Source organism: Homarus americanus, unplaced genomic scaffold, assembly GCF_018991925.1.
Source record: "Homarus americanus isolate GMGI-L3 unplaced genomic scaffold, GMGI_Hamer_2.0 scaffold21314, whole genome shotgun sequence".
Classification (NCBI taxonomy): Eukaryota; Metazoa; Arthropoda; class Malacostraca; order Decapoda; family Nephropidae; genus Homarus; species Homarus americanus.
The window spans coordinates 1,942,453-1,964,615 of record NW_024720811.1 but is presented as its reverse complement, the minus strand read 5'-3'; the positions used below and the strand labels follow the sequence as shown (position 1 = coordinate 1,964,615).

Below are 22,163 nucleotides of genomic sequence, written 5' to 3'. Positions count from 1 at the left end.
AACCTAACCAAATCTAACCTAACGTATCCTAACCTAATCGAAGCTAATCATCCTAACCTAATCACCCCAGATAGCGTTAGAATGTTGAATCATCAGATGAAATAAGTTAGGATAGGATGTCTAGTCTTAAGGTAATCCGAACTTAGTTTTAAGAGAATGTAAGTTTAGTTTCTGTTGAATTAAGTCCTTATTATTTTTCGTTGCTTCGTGTTCAGGGTTAACAATTTGTCGTATCAATAGCTACATCAAGTCTTCCTCTTCCTCTTACTCCTTTACTCCCCCCTCTTTCTCACCTCACCCCCTCCCCCTTTCTCACCTCACCCCCTCATCCCCCCCCTTGCTTGGGAAACCTACGTGAGGGGGAAAACCACTATTGTATCATGTACGCTCGACCACAAAATCCCCCTCCCTCTTTCTCACCTCACCCCCTCCCCTCATCCCCATCCCCTTGCTTGGGAAACCTACGTGAGGGGAAAACCACTATTGTATCATGTACGCTCGACCCCAAAATCCCCCACCCTCCCTACCCCACATACATTTACTGTAGATACTTTGTTTTCTCCACCGAAGCGAAATTCCATCACGTGAAGAATAAAATAAACACAAAATACATTCACTTCCTGTAATAACTATTGAAATTCATCTTACCTTTGTATTATACCGTGTTAGGTCAGACTTGGTTGAATTCTCTCCTAAAAGTCATTGGCCAGTGAAATAAGTTTGTCTCTCTCTCTCTCTCCAGATATTATGTTACCGTTAATTTTCGTGAGGACTATAGCACTGCCCATCAATCTTAAGATGCCAAGATATAGCTTCAGTACTAGGCTTAAAACTAACTATATGTACAGGTTAAATACGATTGATATTTTGAAGTCTTAAATCCGAACCGTCGACGCACCTAAAAAACAACGAATCATTTTTTTTTATTTTTTAATAGTTGTATATTGTTAAAAAAGATTAGACCATGTGAATGAAGCGTTGTATAACCCATATGCAATTAAATACAGTACAGTAGTATTCAGTTCATCCAAACTTCATCTCCGTTCCAAATTCTAAAATTACTTAATTTATGTCTCATACTTTACTTTTACTTTTATCTTCTTCACCACTGATCGGCTTGTTCGCCGCTTGGGCGATCGGTCACGTCTCTGTCACGCACTGTTGGCAAGTACTGGGCATGCACCGGCTCCTGAATGTACCTGAACCCGCTCAGTGTTGGTCAAGTCTTGTCATGAAAGAGCTCACACTCGGTGCCGTCACAACACTTTCTGGCAGATTGTTCCAAGAGTTCACAACTCTCACTCAGAAAAAGTTTGCCCTCAGTTTTCTGGACTTGCGGCTTTTTCAATCTTGAGCTGTGACCCCTTGTGGGGCGAGCGTCCGCCAGCTCCAAGTAAGGACTCTTCCCAGGTGGGCACTGTAAACGCTTCTGCGCTTCACCTTGCACAGGTTGTAAGGGGGTGCCCAATAAACTAGCCTCCTCGGGGGCAATCTAAGGACACTCGACTGAGTAGTGCCCCTTGAGATGCTTATACACCTTAATTAGGTCACCCCTTGCCTGTCTGTAGTATAAGCTAGGCAAGTTCAGGCGCTCCAATCTCTCAGGGTAGCTGAGGTGCCGAAGTGCAGGCACCAGTCTGGTGGCCCTCCTTTGAACATTTTCAACTAACTGACAGTCCCTAGCATATCTCGGGGACCAGACGGGGTGACAGTACTCCAGATGGGGAAGCATTTCACTCTTGAAATTTGTTACGAGGGACGGATCATCTAGATATCTGAACGACCTTCTTATAAGACCCAATATTTTATTTGCCTGGTTTACCTTCTTCTCGCAATGGCCGAGAACTTCGGCTCATTTTCAACATACACACCTAGGTCCTTCTCACATTGCCTCAAATAGTGCAGTTTCTTTATCATGTTGGGACATATGATACGTCTCCTTACCGTTGGTACGCCCTCATTGAATCATTCTCTTTTTTCCTCCGTTTCTATCGTATAATAATCACAAAGTATAAACAAAAAACGCATTCTCCCAGTTTCGAAATCCTGGCCTGCCCACAGGGGGGTCTCATGTATCACGCATCATTTTCCACGAGTCGTAACCTTGAGTGAGGTGGTTGCGTCTTTTTCAGTACTGGTTTTGCTGCCCAAGTCTCATGAGGGTAGTAATTATATTCTTCGATATATTTCTCATAGTTTTTCAAGGAATATCCTTTGTTACTAGAATTAAAAAGTTTGTTATTCATGAAAAAGAACACACTGGGTTTGCGGTACGACAACTGCCGACTGTGGCGGTATCTGGCAACATTAGACGTTGCCGGCAGTCGCACACACAATGTTTTCAGAGGGTGTCAGGGACGCTCTGATGCATTCTTGGCGACAATGACTGACTGTAATTCTGACAAATCTGAAGAACTGGATGATATTGGTAAGCAGGACTGCATATCATTTTTTTATGACAATTGCGAAATTATTTTCTGTATTTGTCAAAAAAAGTTTACCGTACAGGTTATGAAATATTTCAATCCACAAAATGTTATTTCATTACATTCATTACACATCTCTGAAGATGTCTTGAATAAAGTCGAATGAAAAACTAATTTCTAAATTTTCCTATTTAATTCAAGGGGAAATTGTTTTAGAATTTTTAGATTTAGAATTTTATATGCCGCCCAAAAGCCTCGTATTATTCAAAATAACATGGCAGCACCAAAACGATAAAAAAAACGTAATTATAGTTGCTTAAGTTAAAAAATAACCATAACAAATGTGGTTCCTGGTGTCTTTGTCAAAATAAATGATTATAGGAGCTAGAATGTGATAAGTTCTTTTGTTATTGAATGTATATACAGTGGTGGGAGATAAATGCTTCCGTCAGACCGTCACTGATAAGAAGACGACCCTGTTGTAAGCCGTGAGAGCCTCACTTGTCTCTCGGTTGTTTGATTAAGTAATCTTGTTGGTCACAGTAAAAAAAATTAAAAAACACAGGTGACTTTATAATACTTTAGTACAATAAGTTTATTCTTGACGATTTGTTCTTTCTTCTCTAAGCCACAGTTGGTATTTTGGGCTCTGTTATAAGTCTCATGTTTGTTTTGCACAGAATGATGCTTTTGACTCAGATAAGTTCATCAAAATCCTAAATAAAAATAAAAAGCTAAAATTCATGCAATTCAACCTTAAAATGTTCCTGTGGGGACTTGCTAGATTTGGTAAGTTTTTCCGTTTAGTTGGCAATCGTCACAGCTGATACAGAATATTCCATGTACCTGAGTCATCCACCCCACTGTCATCTGTGTGTGACTTCCGGTACACACACACACACACTCACACACAGAAGGACAAATATTGAGTGCTTCCTTTTGCTACCTTCTCCTTTTCCTTCTGTATCTCCTTTACCACATTCTCCCCCTTTATATTGTTACTGCTCCGTTTCTCTTCTCCTTTTCTTTTTTCTTGCTGTTTTCTCCTTCCCTTCTACTTATTTCCCTCGTTTATCCTTCTATTTCTGTCTAGACTCTCTCTCTCTCTCTCTCTCTCTCTCTCTCTCTCTTATATTTGTAATCATGGTGTTACTTATAAAAACGGCTCAGGTACAAATCCAAGTTTAAATCCAGATTCCATAAAAACACGTTCGTCTGTCCACTGAAAACAATATTAAGTTAATTTGGGTTAGGTTAGGTTCGGGTCGGTTAGGTCAGGTTAGGGTCGGTTAGGTTAGGTTCGGGTAGGTCAGGTCAGGTCTCAGAAGGTCAACAAAAGAAATTATAATCTTATGTGAGTTTTAGTGAGACGACCAGATTAGATCAGTGCATAAAATATTATATAATCCTTTCTTATAAGCAACAGTGGTCAGTTTAGTGATGGTGGTAGTGGGCGAGGCTCTCACACGTGTAGGGGCGAGGCTCTCACACGTGCAAGGGCGAGGCTCTCACGTGCAGGGGCAAGGCTTTCACACGTGTAGGGGCGAGGCTCTTACACGTGCAAGGGCGAGGCTTTCACACGTGCAGGGGCGAGGCTCTTACACGTGCAGGGACGAGGCTCTCACACCTGCAGGGGCGAGGCTATCACACGTGCGGGGGCGAGGCTCTCACACGTGCAGGGACGAGGCTCTCACACGTGGCAGGACGAGGCTCTCCATACGTGCAGGGACGAGGCTCACACACGTGCAGGGACGAGGCTCTCACACGTGCAGGGGACGAGGCTCACACTGCAGGACTCTCATACGTGCAGGACGAGGCTCTCATACGCGAGGCTCTCACACGTGCAGGGACGAGGCTCTCATACGTGCAGGGACAGAGGACGTGCAGGGACCTCTCATACGTGCAGGGACGAGGCTCTCTACACGTGCAGGGACGAGGCTCTCGCACGTGCAGGACGAGGTCACACGTGCAAGGACGAGGCTCTCACACGTGCAGGACGAGGCTCTCATAAGGGACAGGCTCTCACACGTGCAGGGACGCATGGGGACGAGGCTCTCACGTGCAGGGACGAGGCTCTCACGTGCAGGGACGAGGCTCTCACACGTGCAGGACGAGGCTCACGTGCAGGGACAGGCTCACGCAGACCACACGTGCAGGGACGAGGCTCTCACACGTGCAGGGACGAGGCTCACACGTCAACTCACTTCTTCACTCTCATACTATGAGGACACTGTCATACTCTTCCTGACACTGAGGGCACTGTCATACTCTTTCTAACACTATGAGGGCACTGTCATACTCTTCCTGACACTATGAGGGCACTGTCATACTCTTCCTGACACTGAGGGCACTGTCAAACTCTTTCTAACACTGAGGGCACTGTCAAACTCTTTTCTAACACTATGAGGGCACTGTCATACTCTTCCTGACACTGGGGCACTGTCATACTCTTCCTGACACTGGGGCACTGTCATACTCTTCCTGACACTGGGCACTGTCAAAACACTATGAGGGCACTGTCATACTCTTCCTGACACTGAGGGCACTGTCATACTCTTCCTGACACTGAGGGCACTGTCATACTCTTTCTAACACTGAGGGCACTGTCATATTCTTTCTAACACTGAGGGCACTGTCATATTCTTTTCTAACACTGAGGGCACTGTCATACTCTTTCTAACACTGAGGCACTCATATTCTTTCTAACACTGAGGGCACTGTCATTTCTTTCTAACACTGAGGGCACATTTTCTAACACTGAGGGCACTGTCATACTCTTCCTAACACTGAGGGCACTGTCATACTCTTTCTAACACTGAGGGCACTGTCATACTCTTCCTGACACTGAGGGCACTGTCAAACTCTTTCTAACACTGAGGGCACTGTCATACTCTTTCTAACACTGAGGGCACTGTCATACTCTTTCTAACACTGAGGGCACTGTCATACTCTTTCTAACACTGAGGGCACTGTCATACTCTTTCTAACACTGAGGGCACTGTCATACTCTTTCTAACACTGAGGGCACTGTCATACTCTTCCTGACACTATGAGGGCACTGTCATACTCTTCCTGACACTATGAGGGCACTGTCATACTCTTTTTAACACTGAGGGCACTGTCAGTGTCAGTGTCATGATCTGTTTGAGTCCAGGTGTGGTTGAGGCACCTCTAGTAACACAAACGTTCATACACCGGGATTTAAACCAACCAATCACAAGAGGTTCCAGATCTAGGCGTCCCTAAAGTAGTGAAGTAACGAAGGTAGTGCTGTAGCGGCGGCCATATTATGTACTTATTATCCTAATAACGTGTCTCTACCCAAATTTTGAAACATTTTATGAGGGTGGGAGATAAGAGCGCATAGTTTCTCAGTGACGTACAATCACGAGGATCGATGACGTACTTCTCCTCGCTGCTTATTGGTTGCGAGACACCTCAGCTGACACCCCCTTAAGCGAGTCACTTCCATCCTCAAAGCCGGAGTTTGTCAGCTTCGTCTCGGGTAGTCTCCATCCATACTTAGTGGCGATATGACTGTTCAACTTAACTGCGCATAAATCTTGAACTAAGCAACGCAAACTACCCGCCAAGTTGTCCCTCTTTAGTGAGTGTGCAGTGGATTTCTTTTCGTTAGTATCTGTAGTTAGGAATAGCGTTATTTTTTTTATTCTTTAAGCACCTTGTTCTAAACATACAGTATCTTAGCTATAGACAGAAACATTTGAAAGATTTTAAGTTGGCATGGGCATTTGCCTTCTTTACACACAAACACACGCGGACATATACACTCATGCATTCATACACACACACCCACAAACACACACATACCTCCCCCCCCACACACACACAGGTGCCACAATCAACAGTATCGGGGCTCAGTGTGAATCTCTGATAGACATTAGGTTTTTATCAGTGTTCAGTTCAGCTGCGCAACCTACAGTACAGTAGATCCACGCTCATATCTCTCTCAAAGGTGATGTAATAACAGAAACGGTAATTTATGAAGTCATGTCACGTCACGGATTCAAAGTTGACACCATACCTATTTTTTAACATAAATACACACATACATACATACATTATTATTATCATCATCATCACGTGAAGAGTTGGAATACTGAGAAGGCCGTGGAGGGGGTTACGTAAATCAGAAACATAACTTGTACTCGTAAATACTGGTTATATCCGGGAGATTTATGGGGAAGTATTATATTATATTTTGTAAATAATATTGTTTTGTGCATCATTGTTTATATAAATTAGATTTTTTGTGTAATTTTGTATCTGGTTTATAAGTGAATGTGTATTTTGTTTAAGTAAGATTATTGGTGTATATATTTTAAGTAATTAAGTGAGTCAATATTTCGTATATATCTGTATAAGTAAGTCAGTGTGTGCTCATATGAAGTAAGTCAAAAGGGATGTGATAAATTTGTCCATTGTTTTATGACCACTTGTGTAATGTGTGTGTGGGGGGGGTAGCTCTTAACACTGTGTTGTGGTGTGTTTTAACCTCATGACACATATGTAGTATAATGTCTCATCCTTGTAATACAGTTTATTATTATTACGCCTCCTCCTCCTACTATTATTATTATTATACGCATTACGTGACTAATTATTAATGTATGTGTTTTTAAGTAGTAGTATTAACATTAACTTAAATAGTGCGTACGAGCATGACTGGTTGAATTCCTATATATTAATTTAATTCTTAAACTCTATAAAAAAAAGGGATAAGATAAGAGGGCTATTATCTTTGAGTTAGTTGGTGATAACATTTGTGAACTGACTTGCTTATCTGGCCAAGGAAAATTGATAACATAATTACTGGTATATACCGTAGTCACTTTGAAACTGGGGTCACACTCTCTCTCTCTCTCTCTCTCTCTCTCTCTCTCTCTCTCTCTCTCTCTCTCTCTCTCACTCACCTCCCTACCCTCATCTATCCTCTACATTCTACAGGGAGTGAGGTGAGGATGGTCACAATGCTATCTCTACGAAAACTGTACCTTATCTTATCTCTCTCTCTCTCTCTCTCTCTCTCTCTCTCATACACACACACACACACACACTAACTAAGCTTATTCTATCTATCTAGGCACACTTAAGCGATCATAACTTTACACAGTCGGTCACTTAGTTCCGAGACATACCAGCTTAAGCCTCGGCCGTGTCTTGGCTGCCGGTGCATCAGCTTACTTACCTCACGGCACTACACTGAATGCGTCTACAAAGGGGTTACGTTACCGATACCATGATTTAATCCCGTGTTCTGAATCTTATCACAAGTACCTATACCACAGTCACCTACCACAAGTACCCACCACCGTCATCTACCAGTTTCCTATTATCAATAACTATCTCATTCGTCAACCACAATTATGGAAAAGAATTCTGCTTTTATTCTTACTATTATTAATCCTATTACTCTTATTACGTTTGTTATTACTATTATTACTCATTATTATTATTATTATTATTTATTTTTATATATTATGCTAAATCAAGTAAACTTATAATTATGGCGATTTTACTGAATATTTATCTTGGATAATTTCACCCTGACACTGTAGGTCTAAAGAATGCGATGCCTCTAGAATTGTGTTGCACTCTTAGTTTCAGCTGTCTTGAGGGTGATAAATTCCAGGATATAAGTAGGATATAAATTCCAGGATGTAAGTAGGATAATTCATTAAGACTGAAATTTTTTGTTATCTCGAGGAGTCTTGCATAACTATCGCTAGTCTGTTTCATTGGTGTTTACGTCATTAAATAGTTGAAGAATACAGTAGAAGACGTGTGACTTCTTCGTTCCTTGGTGATACATTATATATATATATCACTTAGGTCTTACATCACAGGTTCCTAGAATTTAAATGGCACGCGGGATGATACCCCAGTGACTCACGCAGGCGCTCTCCTTCAGTATTATCGACCGCTTCCTAAAATCGTCTCAAAAGCTCTTCTCAACTACCTACGTTACGAATTACTAGGCGATGCTTTTCAAATGAACTTATGTTTCTTAAACATTAGTTAATTTATTGAAAAAAGATGTAATAACCGGCGCGAATTCTTGTAATAATTAACTTTCTGGCGGCAGATGGCATCTCTACCGGCGTAGCGTTGTCAAAATAAGGTTTATTTGGATTATTTTGTTCTTGTGGATGGTATTGGGAAGTTTTTCATAGTCAGTACTCGCTAACAATTGTTGCTGTAATAGTGTATGATGATAAAATTATTTGGAAATGTACATATTGTGTATGACAAAAGGCAACATGGCAGCTTAGGTGTTGTCAGTGAGGGGCAGGGAAGGGAGGCAAGCCAGCCCGGCCATCAGCTAAACCTCGCCTCAGTAACGCCGTGGCCAGCAGTGTGGGGAGGTGTTGAATCTCTCCCTGTCAGCTTATATGACTAGTGTCGTCTCATTAAAGTACAAGGCGGTGCAGGCAATTAGCGTAACTGACAGTGATTCACGTTGCATCTCAAACCTCCACGTAACGAGGAAACAACAGTGAGAGAACAAGGAAAGAGGTAACATTGGTGGCATTAAAAACAAGTGACTCTTAAGTTGCGCGTGGTGAAGTGAGGATGCAGAAGGTGGAAGGAGGAAATTGTTAGCAGCAGCAGCAGTGTATATCTTCCTACCGAGCATGGTTGTGGTGTTGGGAGCCTAAGTTAACCATGTGTGTGTCGTTGTTGGAGGAGGAGGAGTGGAACACTGTCGTCGTCTGCCTGGCCGTGGAGAGGTGAGCAGTGTGGGAGAGGATTTGACATAGTAGTGTGTTTCCGGGGATACCTGCGTCAAGGGTGTTTCAATACACTTCAAAAAAAAATCCTTTGTAGCATGGCGCAATGATCGCAATCCTGTATTATGAACCAGTTGTATTGTTTGAACTATTCATGTCTTCTACTGCCACAAGACCATTATATTACTTGTGTCGTTTTGTTGTGTTGACAAATATATTAGTGTAGTAATCTAAAAAAAAAAAGACTCCGTTTCAGCGGGAAATATTCGCATAAAAATAATTACCAACGGATAATTATTGTTTGAGTATTCTATTTGTACAGTATATTGTTTGTGTCCTCCCAATGTTGTCGGGGAAGAAATAGCAGTTAATTCACCAGAAACTAAGTTAGGAAACTTTTCAGGTATTTCCTTTTCAACTAAGAACGTTCATTTGTATTGACTATTAACTATACAAATTAAAACAATAATAATTTACTAAAGTCAGTTTCTGGTTCTCTGCATTGCCAATTGTGACGACCACTCATATCTGGTGAAGTAGTAACATTTGGTTAGTATTCATTACATCAGGTAAATTTTTCTCCGTATTATAGGATGAGCTCTAGATTCACAGATTACTGGATAAATAATGACCACATAATTGACTAGTGACGATAAAGATAATCAAAATTACACCGATTTGGCTAAACTACTTACGTTCTTCCAACATCAGATAAAATGTAGATACAGTTTTTACAAAATATTTGGTGTGTTCATTTTGTCTACTGTTTTAGTGTAAGTGAAGGTATCTAATTGTAACGCAGTAATTTGTAAGTTATTTTTGGGGCGTTGATGTGTGGGTTAGAACAAGTACTGTGCTTCGGTTCCAGATAGGGGTTAAAATCACCGTGCGAACGTTCGAGAAATTCATCATAGGGTTTATAATTTCTTACCAGGTAGTGAACATGGTCATAATTATACCAACGTGATTTACTTCCTAACGTGACTAGTTCGTATCATATGTGCCCATGGGAACTCTTACCACCAGTCTGCTTTATAACCCGGGCTCAGATTTGTGATTGGTCCGCAGTTTCAGATTTTGGTCACCAGGGATTGGAGGGTTGGAGGCAGGGCACTTATCACTCACACTGCCTTTACCTACAGTAGTTGTTCCTATGGGGGGTTACTGAATCACAGGCCATAAGTATTAATACTCTACTTTGGAAGATATTGTTATATTTAGTGGACGTGTAATTTTGGATATTCTTAGTCGTTACGGTAACGAGAGGAAAAATTAGGACAGATTTAGTCGTTGGCAGCAAACAGCGCGAACAAGCTGTATGGAAGTTTACATAATGTGACTCAGTGATGCTGTTTGAGTTTAGATATTGACAACAGATAACACATACTGTACATACTCTGGATGTTTGTATGTTCGGCCCCAAACTCCAAGAGGACATGACACATCCAGAACTTGGCAATGCATAGGCCTACTCCAATATTTTCAGCACATGACTGTATCCTTCACATTGTCTGCTTTGACGTCGGTACACGTGTAGGGGGAAGTGGTCAAGAATACATAATTTACCACCGTTATGTTTTCTTTGTAATTCCATCAGCCCTTAGTCACAGCGGATGTGGTGAAGAAAACAGTTAGGTACAGAAACGGATGGCGTATAAATGTACACGACCAAGTTCATGATGTTTTATTTCTCTCAATGGACTGACTGTCAACACAAAGGTCAAGAAACTTTGTAAACACTGTGGGTAAATAATAACCTTGGTAAATTCACAATCAGTCGGTTACATCACTAGACTGGATTGCAAGAGTCGAATGTCATCTGCCAACGTAAGAATGATGTCAATGTCCATAGTTTACGGAAGTCACCATTAGAGTTTTTTCGGCGATTTTTGTTCAGAAGCTTTTTTTTTTTTTTTTTTTTATAAATGTAAAACCTTCTGGTGTGTTTAAGCACTTGTTTCCCTTTCACTCGTTACCTGTCACTCCACACCTCAGACCTTTGGAACCTCGGATAAGGAAGAGCCCTGAAATAAGACATTGCCGAAATAGTTTGACATATTAACTTACTTTGATTAAGATCGACAAATAGCATACAGCTTTTCGAATTTAACAGACGAAGTGTTTTATTGTTTTGGAAACCGGTGTCTTTTTAATTAAACGGAATTTGATAAGTTTCCTTTTATAAATTTGAATTTATTTGGTGTATCCTTCGTGCCTGTGGCTGGTAATTGTTATTGGTTCAAGAGACTGTTAAGTTAAGAATAAATCGGGTCATTTTATCAACTTACATGGATCATGTTCTTAAATACGATATATAGATCGGTTACCCAAGTACAGTACATAGACCACGTACACAGTTTACAGGCCAGTTATCAAGATGCGTTATCAGTTGCTTGAACATGCAAACTAGACTGTTGTAGATAGAACCACAGCAAGCACACTTAAGTTTATTTCTCGCTCTCCAAGATCATATACTTAGTGAAACAGCAAACTACACACATTGCAATGTACAGGATATATACTGTACCATGACTTTGTGGAAGCAGTGTGTGTTAACTGTGAGAGTAATTAGAATCCAGGGATGTGAGGTTATTATAGGAAGGCCTCATACTTTGTGAATCTTGTTAATTGGGTTAAGTTATGAAGCTGGCGAGAGAAGACTACGAATGTGAAAATTGCCAAGTATAATCATTTGTCGTTTTGGCCAATTGGTTGTTAGATTAGTTTTGTGTGTTACAACGATATGCACGAAATTAAGCTATTTATGTGAATGTAAATAAAGAAGTAAATTTACAACCTAACCACGTAAACAGCTTCGTTCTACCCTGACAAAACCTACCCGAGGTCACGTTAGATTATGTCAGTTCGTCAGGGTTAAGAACGATAAAATACTGACTGACTAACGTGTCTTGTAGTCGGACATTCACATTACGGTCGGTTTTGGCAACTTTTCTCTATCACTCCCTAACATAAATATACAGGAAGTAGAAAAAAAAGAATGACTAAATGACACTGACCTTGATGCGAAAACTAGGCTTGTTAGAGAGATACTGTTGATGTGGGTTTGGATATTAAATGGGCAGACCAGGGTCCTAAAACTCATTGAGACACCCACTAAACTGTGTTGGACTTGTCGTGTGGAGTTGATTGTTATTGTGGAACTGTGGAAACTCGACTGATGACGTGGCGGTTATTTTGCGGTTGTTGAGTACGGATTCACAAAGGCTGGTATTAGTATATGCGGTGAAAATGCCTCTTAGGTTGATGACTTAAAAGACACCCTTATTCCCCCTATTGGCCTGCCTGTCTTGTTTTATAGTATCGAAGCCTGTAGTGTATCATGTATGTCCAGGAAAGGCATATGAGCTGTCCACGTTGAACTAAATAGGAAATGAATTACTTTGGGTTAAGTTAGTTTACATGTATTATTCTCAGGGTGTTTATATATTACATTGTGAGGCCGGATACCAAAACACACACACACACACACAGTGGATATGTAAATAACACCCTAAAAGACTATTTATGTTTGCCCCTGAGGAGTATGTCATATCCTGAGCTGTGACCAACATATGAACACCTACATAACATTAGTCTCTCTTTTAACAGCAGATGGGTAGGTAAAATACATAATCTAATTTAACTTAACCTTACCTTGGGTCAAATTAGGGATATATATATATATATATATACGACTTTTGGGCTACTGATGATTTTGTTGATTTTGTAATTTTTTTTTGTACTTTTTTATTCGTCTTGGCCTTTTCGCCGTCCTAAGATATGTTCGTCAGTTCTTAAGTTGATACCTGTATATTGCCAGAGAGAGAGAGAGAGAGAGACCGACCTGAACCATCTTTAACCGTGACTTGCTCGTAGCCTAATATACATTGACCAAACTTAACCTAATGACCCATCCCTGAGTTAAGTGACCTCACCTCAGCGAACGACCTCACTTAACCTGACCTAAGCTAATGACTTTATAATTAATACTTTAAGCCTAAATTACCGACCTGACCTAACTGATTGACTTAACCGCACTAAACCTTAACGATTTTAACTAAGCTACCGTAATGACGAAGAGGATACGATACAAGGCAAAGACCATGTTTAAGTACACACACACACACACACACACGGGTAATTAGGGTATAAACGATGCATAAAATAGTGATATATAAGTGGTAAGGACTAGAGATCGACACATTGAGGGAACGTTGTGTGTGTGTGTCCCCCCCGTCAGCACGAGGTTAGGCGCACACGTTGGCGTCGTTCTTGCCGATTACCCCTTCACTCCCCCCTCACTCCCGGCTCTGGTTTACTGTGTCTAGACATGCATGGGTGGAGGGGGGAACACCATCTTTTTTTATTGGCAGACATATAAAGCACGGAACTGTGTCTGGTGACTGCAGAGAGTAGGGGGGGGGTGTCGCTATGTTCGCATGGTAACGTAACACATTCCAGTCTGTCTACTTCCCATTTGGTTAGATAAGGTAAAAAATAAGGCACCCAGGTCAGGTTAGGTCAGGTCATTAACTAACTAACCTAGGGATGAATCCTTGTACAATACGGCTGGTTTTGGCTGCCCTTAATTTTGTTTTTTATGGCTGTTAGACTTTTCTCTGGTTTTTATGTGTGTGTGTGTGTGTGTGTGTTTATATTTACATACATCAATATATTCACTCAATATTTATTTATGTGTACAAACCTGCATAACCTTACCGGTTTTTTTTTTGGGGGGGGGGGATTAGTCCACCCGGGCACAGGTCGAACTTAGATAAGAAAAGGGTTATACTGTGTTAATCTACACCACGAAGATGCCGGAAAACCAACTTTTTAAAGCGAGACATTTTATAAGTATGGAAACACAGAAGGCAGAGCATTCCACCGTTTGGCTGTGTGAGGAAAGAAGGATTTACTATAACGGGTTATTCTAGTGTGACCGACAGCCACAGAGAAACGGTGGGCACCGCGGGCAAGACGTGTGTTACGAGCCCACGGCCTTACCAGCGGTACGGAGGATGCAAAATCCACCGAACATTGCCCGTTAAAGTACCTGTAAAAGAGAGAGAGTGAAGCAACATTGCGGCGAAGAGAAAGTGAAGAAAGATTATCAACTAAAGAAGGAGAGTTAATAAGACGAAATGCCTTTGATTCCACCCTATCTAACAGTTAGGACGAATGAATCCCTTATATTCTTGAAGCAACTGCTCAGGAGTGAAGTAGCTACGGCATCTGTACAGCATTCCCAACTTTCGGGAGGCAGCTTTAGTCATGTTGTGGATGTGTGGCTTCCATGACATATTAGAGGAAATGGTGAGGCCTAGCATATCTATTTTAGGAATTTGGCAGAATGACAGCGTCTTGAAATGTGATTGGTGGGAGATCATCTAATTTAGAAAGTGTAGTTGGTAAATACTGAGTTTTATTACTATTGAATTTAACCAAGTTTCTACCTCCCCATTCGGAGATGCTGCACAGATCCGCATTGATAGAAGTAATGATATCAGCTCTAGAAACAAATATAGTTTGAGAGTTAGGGGGGAGGGGAAAATGTGAAGAGTGAAGAGTAGAATCATCAGCGTAAGAATAGATAGAATTAGCTGTAGTGTGAAGTAAATCATTGATAAAAAGAAGGAAGATAGTAGGTGAAAGAACAGAACCCTGTGGGACACCACTATTGGTAGAGAAAGCGAGAGATCGATCCCTTTACAATAACTGCCATGGCTAGGTTCTCAAGGAAGCTAGAAATTAGAAAACAAAGTGGGAGAGAGAAACCATAAGAGGGAAATTTAGAAAGCAAAGACGTGTGCCATACCCTGTCAAATGCTTTGGAGATGTCGAGGGCCACGACGAAAGTTTATCCATAATCCCTAAGAGAGGATGACCAAAGATGGGTGCAGTAGGAGAGCAGATCACCAGTAGATCTCGCCTGGACAAGCTTCGTCAAGGGACTTTGTAAACACCAGCATCAAGGGACTTTGTAAACACCAATTGTCAAGGGACTTTCTAACACTTGTACGGCCATGAACACAACTCGGCCTGGGACACACTAAACCTCTTGATTCGTAATTTGGGACAGACTTGCATCTTCCACCACACCGGGACACTCGAATTCGTGGTTGGAAAATCTCCCTTTGGTATTGGTACAATTTTGTATTCGGAGTTCGCCGTGTGCTCGAATGCCTTAATCCTGACCAGCTGTGTAATTTACCCAATGGAGAGTTACTGAAGGTTGGGGGGTGGGGTAGACGGGCCATTTATGTTGGTTAAGAATTGTGACGTTTGTTTTATGAAATGGATTTGGGAGTTAAATGATTGTTAGCGGTGAATGGCTTAAAGGTTGATTTATTGAGTTTTTTTTATGATACATTTTGTGCTTTATTTTTTTGTGGATGTGTATTGTACGTGAGCTGGTCGGGGGACTCGTTCTCCTGTTGCATTCACGCGATATGAAGACGCTAAAACAGTTGAGGAAACAATGCTACTTAAAATTATCTGAAGTTGTAAACAAAAAATGTCAGTTAAAAGTAATTAGGCGTTGGTTGTCTTAAAGATTACGGAACATTACTCTTTTTTAACCCCTTCTCTACGGGGAGGCCTTTTTTTAATATTAGCTAACATTTGGCGATTTTATTCAACAGTTAAATAGCTTGAAAGTGTGCGGTGCCCCTAAGGAGATAGCCGCGGCTCCTGGCACCGTGGGGGTATCAGCTCAACAATCACCTCCGCCCCGATAAGCTATCACTCTCTCTCCTGCTGTTTAATGAAGGATATCCGGTTCCTGTTAGTCAACATGATAAGTTACTCGATGGAAAATTACTTAGGTATTGTCAACGGAACACAAGCTATAGACTAATATGGTATGACCCGAAGCTGAGAACTTTTTGTACCTTGATTTTGTGTGAACAGAACCCAGCCTCAGGGTAAGGTTAATAAAGCATCTGAGTTTTGGTTTTAACCCCTAACTACCCTCGGTCACTTGCAGTTACCGTGAAATAGTTAAAAGATTCTATCTTTGTGTCAGCCAGTTAGGTGCCTTCCCAGCCTGCATCACCAGTTACGATGAAAAAAATAAACTTACTGTACGAGCCAACTTTCAAGAATTCATTTACGTTACCGTTTTAAAATATCTAGCTAATTTTTTCTTCTAACATCACCCGGGTTAACGTTCTGGAGTTTGAAAATCCCTCTTCATATCGTAGTTTAAGTCGACCATTTAGAGGCTTATTCATATTTCCAGTTACGAGGAGAATAATAACAATGACCCTTAAAGAATGCTCGACCGTTAAACTTGAAAATCAGTGTAAACAGAGATGATGTTGACGACTTTTTAAAGACACTGTTTAAAAGATCCACAAGCAGTGTTTGAGAATGTCGGAAGTATGTTTAGTCATCTTTATAGAATATTAAGGCTGTATTATCGATATGTGTGTACTAAGGGTGTATATGTGTGTATTATTCAAGGTGATGTGTCTTTAATGTGTATTGATTTGGAACATACTTTAGTCCTGTGTTGTGTTGGTAGATATTTGTCTTAGGTACGTAGTGTTGTACACACAAGTGCAAAGCGTGGTGGGTGAGTTGATAGCTGCATCGAGTCGTCCTCAAGCGTAGATGACAGATGCTTGTAAATGTCTACTCCTTATCTTATCGTTACGGGTATTTTTTTATCGTCATTACCAAGTATTACAGAAATCCCAGAGAGAGAGAGAGAGTTGTGCAAGACAGAGTAGAAATATCCACACGTACTTAACTAAGTGAAGTATACCGTGAAAATGAGCATCCAGGGAACGATCAAATTATTATATGATGAATTATCTTTATTTAAGATAAGGCGAACCTTATTATATATTGTAGAACAGTTCAGGTTATTTAGAGAGAAGGATTTACGTACAAGTTTACACCTAATTAGGTTTACCTTGAGCAAACTAGTGAAAATCAAGTTTGGCTACGTGAGGTAGAGGAATCTTCACTAGGCATTCATTACTATACTGAGAAAGGATTGAGAATTAAAGTGAATCAACTAGTATACGGTTTATAATAATGATAGTAATGGGTTACGATTCAACTCAGTACAAACACTACTACATTACATGCTTATGAGACAAGGGCAATGCATTTAGGAAGATTTTACATTATAATTGATAGTTTCAAAAAAATTAGTGGCCGTGTCGTAGGAAGCGTAGACAAATACTATACTGTATAGCACTGGACTAACTACGATAAGTATTATATATGCTTGCTGCCATTGCGTTAAGTTGTGTTCACTACGTTATCACCACTCAGTGTACAAGTACAGGTACTTGTATTTGGTGACGTTGGTGGAGGGATGGATGCCAGTCTCGTGCATTAGGCTTTGTGGGGGGGGGGGGCACTGTCCTCGAGGAACGTCTGTGATAACGCTTTCCGGTGTTCATTTCTTGTCGTATATGTATACTGTGCAGTGAGAATAATTTACGGTGTGTTCCTGACAATGAGACGCATATCATTGGATGCGTTAGTTTATTACAAGAGCCGTTACAGTGATTGGAATTGTTACAGTAAGGTGGAGTTACTTTACACTAAGTATTTGGGGGGATATATTTTTCGTTATTTACAGTAAGTTCAATTCTCTAGTTTCGTTTACCTTGTCAAAAGAAGTTTGTGTGTGTGTGTACTGATCAAACACGAGCCAATGTTATCTCCAGGGACAAAGTACAGTAGACCCAAGGCATAAAAATGTGACGTGCAAAATCCTAACACAAGACCTCCCATTCACAACTATTATCCCACCTGTCGTTACTAATCCTCACAGGCTTGGCATCTTTCCAGGGTTACAACTTTTAAATGGATTATCTTCGTCCTTGGTGGGAATTCGGTGTACAAAAAAAAAAAATAAAATTCGTAGGAACCTCTTAAGAATCGATCTCATGTTAGCAAGGATGACGGGCTATTCGCTAGGCTGTATACTGTGTCGGCCTGTGGTGTAATGGTCACAGCATCCTCCCCTCGCAAGCGAGAGGACTCGGGTTAGATTCCCGGGCAGGGTGAAACTACGGGCAAGTTTCTTTACGCCATTTGCCTGTCTACCCAGCAGGAATTGGGGACCTGGATGTTAATCGATTTGCTGAGCGTGTTCCGGGGGTAATGGTTAGCCAGTGCAGTTGGCGAGTTGTCCGGTCTTCTCGGACTATTCCTTGACAGAGGGTCATGCGACTCGTTAACTTAGGGTGTGGTTGTTGTGTTGGCGACAGCTTTTACACCGTAAACAAATTCATGCCTCGGTGGCCCTTGGGCCGGCCATCCTCGTTACATGAGGGGCGACCATTATACGTGGTGATGAGTAAATATTAACCTGTCTGTCTCCTTGATACTTGCCTATCAACTTCACTTGAACGAAATAAATGTAAATAAAACAACAATAATTTATATTAGTGTGGAATATCATGTTGAGTGGAAAGTTACGTAGAATTTGTGAAACCGTTCATTAATGGGAGTTGGAGGTGGTTAAGTGTATGTTTGGCTTTGAAGCGACACCTGCCTGTGACTCACTTTATATACATAGCCCTTGATTAGGTCACGGCTGCGTAGTATACCTTGATACATTATTTGTATTATGAGCTGAAAGATAACAACCCAGAATTACTTGCATGATGACAGCTGACACACTTAAACTTCATAATGATCTTATTTTGCGTTTCAAATATGCTCCGCCCTCCTTCCCTAGCAACCGCCACTACCCAGACACACGATCGGTTAGTACAGTAATGGGGCGTAACACTACATTATTTGTGCTACGATAGCCTCATCATATAGGCAAAAAATCAAAACTTTCTGACATTTGTTCACTGGGTTTATTATTGTTAAGCCGTGCATGATGCAAACCTTGAAGATGTATTTATTGTGCATGTTTGTGTTGAGGGTTGCTGGTAAACACATAACGCGGACGGTAAATTTCATTGGTCTGTTAAGTGATGGGCTGTCGAGTTGTAAATTATAACGGGTTGTTTTACGGTTAGCAAGTTCTTTAGATTATCGTTAAGAATGGTGATCTAATCCTTCTATTTATTTACGGGAGTCAAATATATTAGGTGATGATGCATTCACCCGCTGACAGACAGACGACACGAGCTGGGGGAGAGTTAAATATAAACCTCTGGTGTATAACTGTGGAGACGGAGTGCCGCGACTGACGGCCGGTTGTAAAATGCACCCACAAAATGTGTTTTACGGGGGAGGGGGTGGGGGTGCATGCGGGCGGCAGTGTGATTGTGTCCGTCATGAGGAAAGTTTTTTTATGACGGGAGTGAGCGGGTGAGCTTTTGTCCCGTGTTACTTTTCTCTGATAGGATTTTTTACCCAGTGATATTTTTTGGGGAGGTTGGAATTTTGTCCCATTGAGAATTTATCCGCTGGAAGTTTTATCTTATTCCTGTTGTTACGGTGTTCAGTTGCCCACTGCGAGACGCGGCTATATATGGCAACAGTAAGATGATGTGACATTTTAAAGGGACGAGACTGGTTGGGTAGGTTAGGTGTGAAGCTACTACCGAATCCTTGTCTGTCTCTATCATTAAAGAGCTTCATTTTTTCCCTTTCTATTTCTTTCCTTCATACATAAGATATTTTCCTACATGAGAGGTTTAGGGAGATTAACAGACAGTTTTAGACCGGACAAAATAACAGTAAGAGAGAAGCTCGGCTGAGAGGAAGAAGCCGAGCGGTGTTACCCAAATTACCGCAGTAAATTTTGTTGTTTTGGTAACTCGTGTGGTGTTTCCATCATCGGGGTGGTAAATAAGTTTTGAAATATAACGGCAGCTTGGTAATTTTTAGTGATGAGAGAATTATTATGACTGTTTTATTAAAGGTTATTACCGTAGATGTGTAAATTGCAGTTAGTGATGGTCGTGTGAAGGGTGAATGTGGCTGTTGGTGGGGGATGGCGAGTTTATATCCAGATTTTGACGTAACTTTTATGTCATCAAGCTCACGTGAAGATTATTCCCCCCTTCTGTGTATTAATTTCATCTTAAGATTAAACCACCCTAATCGAACCTAACTTAACCCTCTTAAGACAGTGTTCGGGGGTTAATCTTAAGGTGGAATAACATGAGGGGGCTAATCTTCAAGTGATTTTACCAGTGTGCTTATCAGTCACACACAGTCTACAAATACTAGACTAACCCCCACCCCAGAACCCCAGGAGACTCGTACATGGCGGATATCTCACGAACTGGGGGAGACTTAAGACTGGGTACGTCAGGGAGGAGACAGCATGTTACGGTTAAGATTATCTCCCCTCCCCTCTCCCTAATCTCCCACCCCCTTATCTCCCCCCCCCTCCAATCTCATCCCCTTCCTTCCCCGTAATCTCTCCCCTCCCCGTCTTCCCCATATTTTCCTCTTCTTGCCAGCGCCCCTACCCCCCACTCTCCTCGCCTTACCAGCACCCCTCCCAGATAAGAGAGTCCGAACAGGCGTTGTCAGACACAGTACCACAGAAAGGAAGATTAGCTTGTGATCTGGAAACAAGGTTATCTCTATACAATGTGTCCGTAAAAAAAAATGACATCTGACTTCCTTTTCTCTCGGTAAAAAAATAAATACAAATATATGTAAGATGAGTGTGGGATGAGAAACAGCAAGTCTTGTATGGTTAGGCCAGAGAGAACGGCGTGAAGCCTTTTTATATTATTTTATTATTATTATTTTTATATTATTATTATTATATTATTATTATTTTTATATTATTATTATTACCGTACCATGTGTAAAAGGTCTCATTACTGTATGCTTTAATAATACAGCAATTTTACTGGATGGATAAAGTCAACTACAGAAATTTTTACGAAAACGAACTTAGTCGGTACAAAGCAGGACGGAAAACCTGCTAGAGGAAATACAAAGGAGGAATTTTTTACTGCATGTTCTTTCAAAATAAAACGATGGACACAGCTAAGCATAGAAGACTTGTTTACTTTCATCTCCGAGAAACCACATTTGTTTAGGGGTGTGACAGTGTGCGCGTGACCACATACCAGTCGGCGTGTGACTGTGTGCGTGCGTGACTAGTGTCCACCTACCAGACAGGGTGGGTGTGTGTGTGTGAGTGAGTGAGTGAGAGAGACAGTATACGCGAGACCACCTTCCTGACGGGGTGTGAGCGTGTGCTCGTGACCACCCAGCTAACTTCGAGTGTACCAGAACGGAGAGTACGTGAGTGTGTTGCCTGACTACAGACACCCCTAGGATCTCTCTCTCTCTCAATTACTTATGCATTGTCTACCCCGGCGGGATTCTTGTGCGTGTTGTCTTGACCCACTTGTAAATTACTCTCCACTTGTAAATTACTTTCCACTTGTAAATAACTTATTACCGTTTACTGGTTCGTTTATCTATGGGGTCAGTTCTGAAGGCATTGCACGTAGGTTAGGTTTTTCGTGCCTTTTTTTTTCTGTGACTTTCTTGTGAATTTTTTTCTTGTGACTTTTTTCCTGGATTCGGAATCAAAAATCCTTATATCAAAGAAGGCTCGCTGTCCCCACGTCCAGAATCCTGGAGCACTGACGTCCACACGGGCTTCGTTGGATGTGTTTGAAGTCCTGTGACGGAGATTTTCACCGCCCAATGGAAGGAGGGGCGGTTCCCTCATGACGTGGCAGATTTTCTTCAGTAAATTTGCTGTGAGATCCCTTACTTCGTTATGCCCCATGCATACGAAGCCCCCTTTCTTGCACACCATGGCGTGGTCATGTCGGAAGATGAGCCACACAAGCATTGGGGCAAACCTTCTACTGGCTTACCGTACCTTAGAGCAATGACATCAATGAATTCTTGTTTATTATGGATGAAGCCTTTTGCCCTTATTGGTAACGTTGTTAGCCAGTTCGAGGCGCCCACCTCCTGCGCTGTACTAGTTAGTGGTGGTGGTAGTAATAATTGTAGTTTTATTATTATTATCATCATCACTATTGGGTATATAGACATTGCACAAGATAAATCG

General features: G+C 41.4%; 1 protein-coding gene across 4 annotated transcripts in view; it reads left to right on the top strand.

The window, feature by feature from the left end:
- The first annotated feature begins 2,345 nt into the window (after positions 1-2,345).
- Positions 2,346-22,163, top strand: part of LOC121861215 (ceramide glucosyltransferase-like) — a 63,064-nt gene continuing 43,246 nt past the window's right edge. For 2 of the 4 annotated variants that reach the window (XM_042358849.1, XM_042358845.1), the window contains exon 1: positions 8,772-9,178. In XM_042358849.1, coding sequence (XP_042214783.1) covers positions 9,114-9,178 — 65 coding nt within the window. In that variant the 5' untranslated portion in view covers positions 8,772-9,113. Of the gene's footprint in view, positions 2,429-5,913; positions 6,034-8,771; positions 9,179-22,163 lie in introns of those variants that run through there. The other 2 variants (XM_042358848.1, XM_042358847.1) reach the window with 2 other exon arrangements.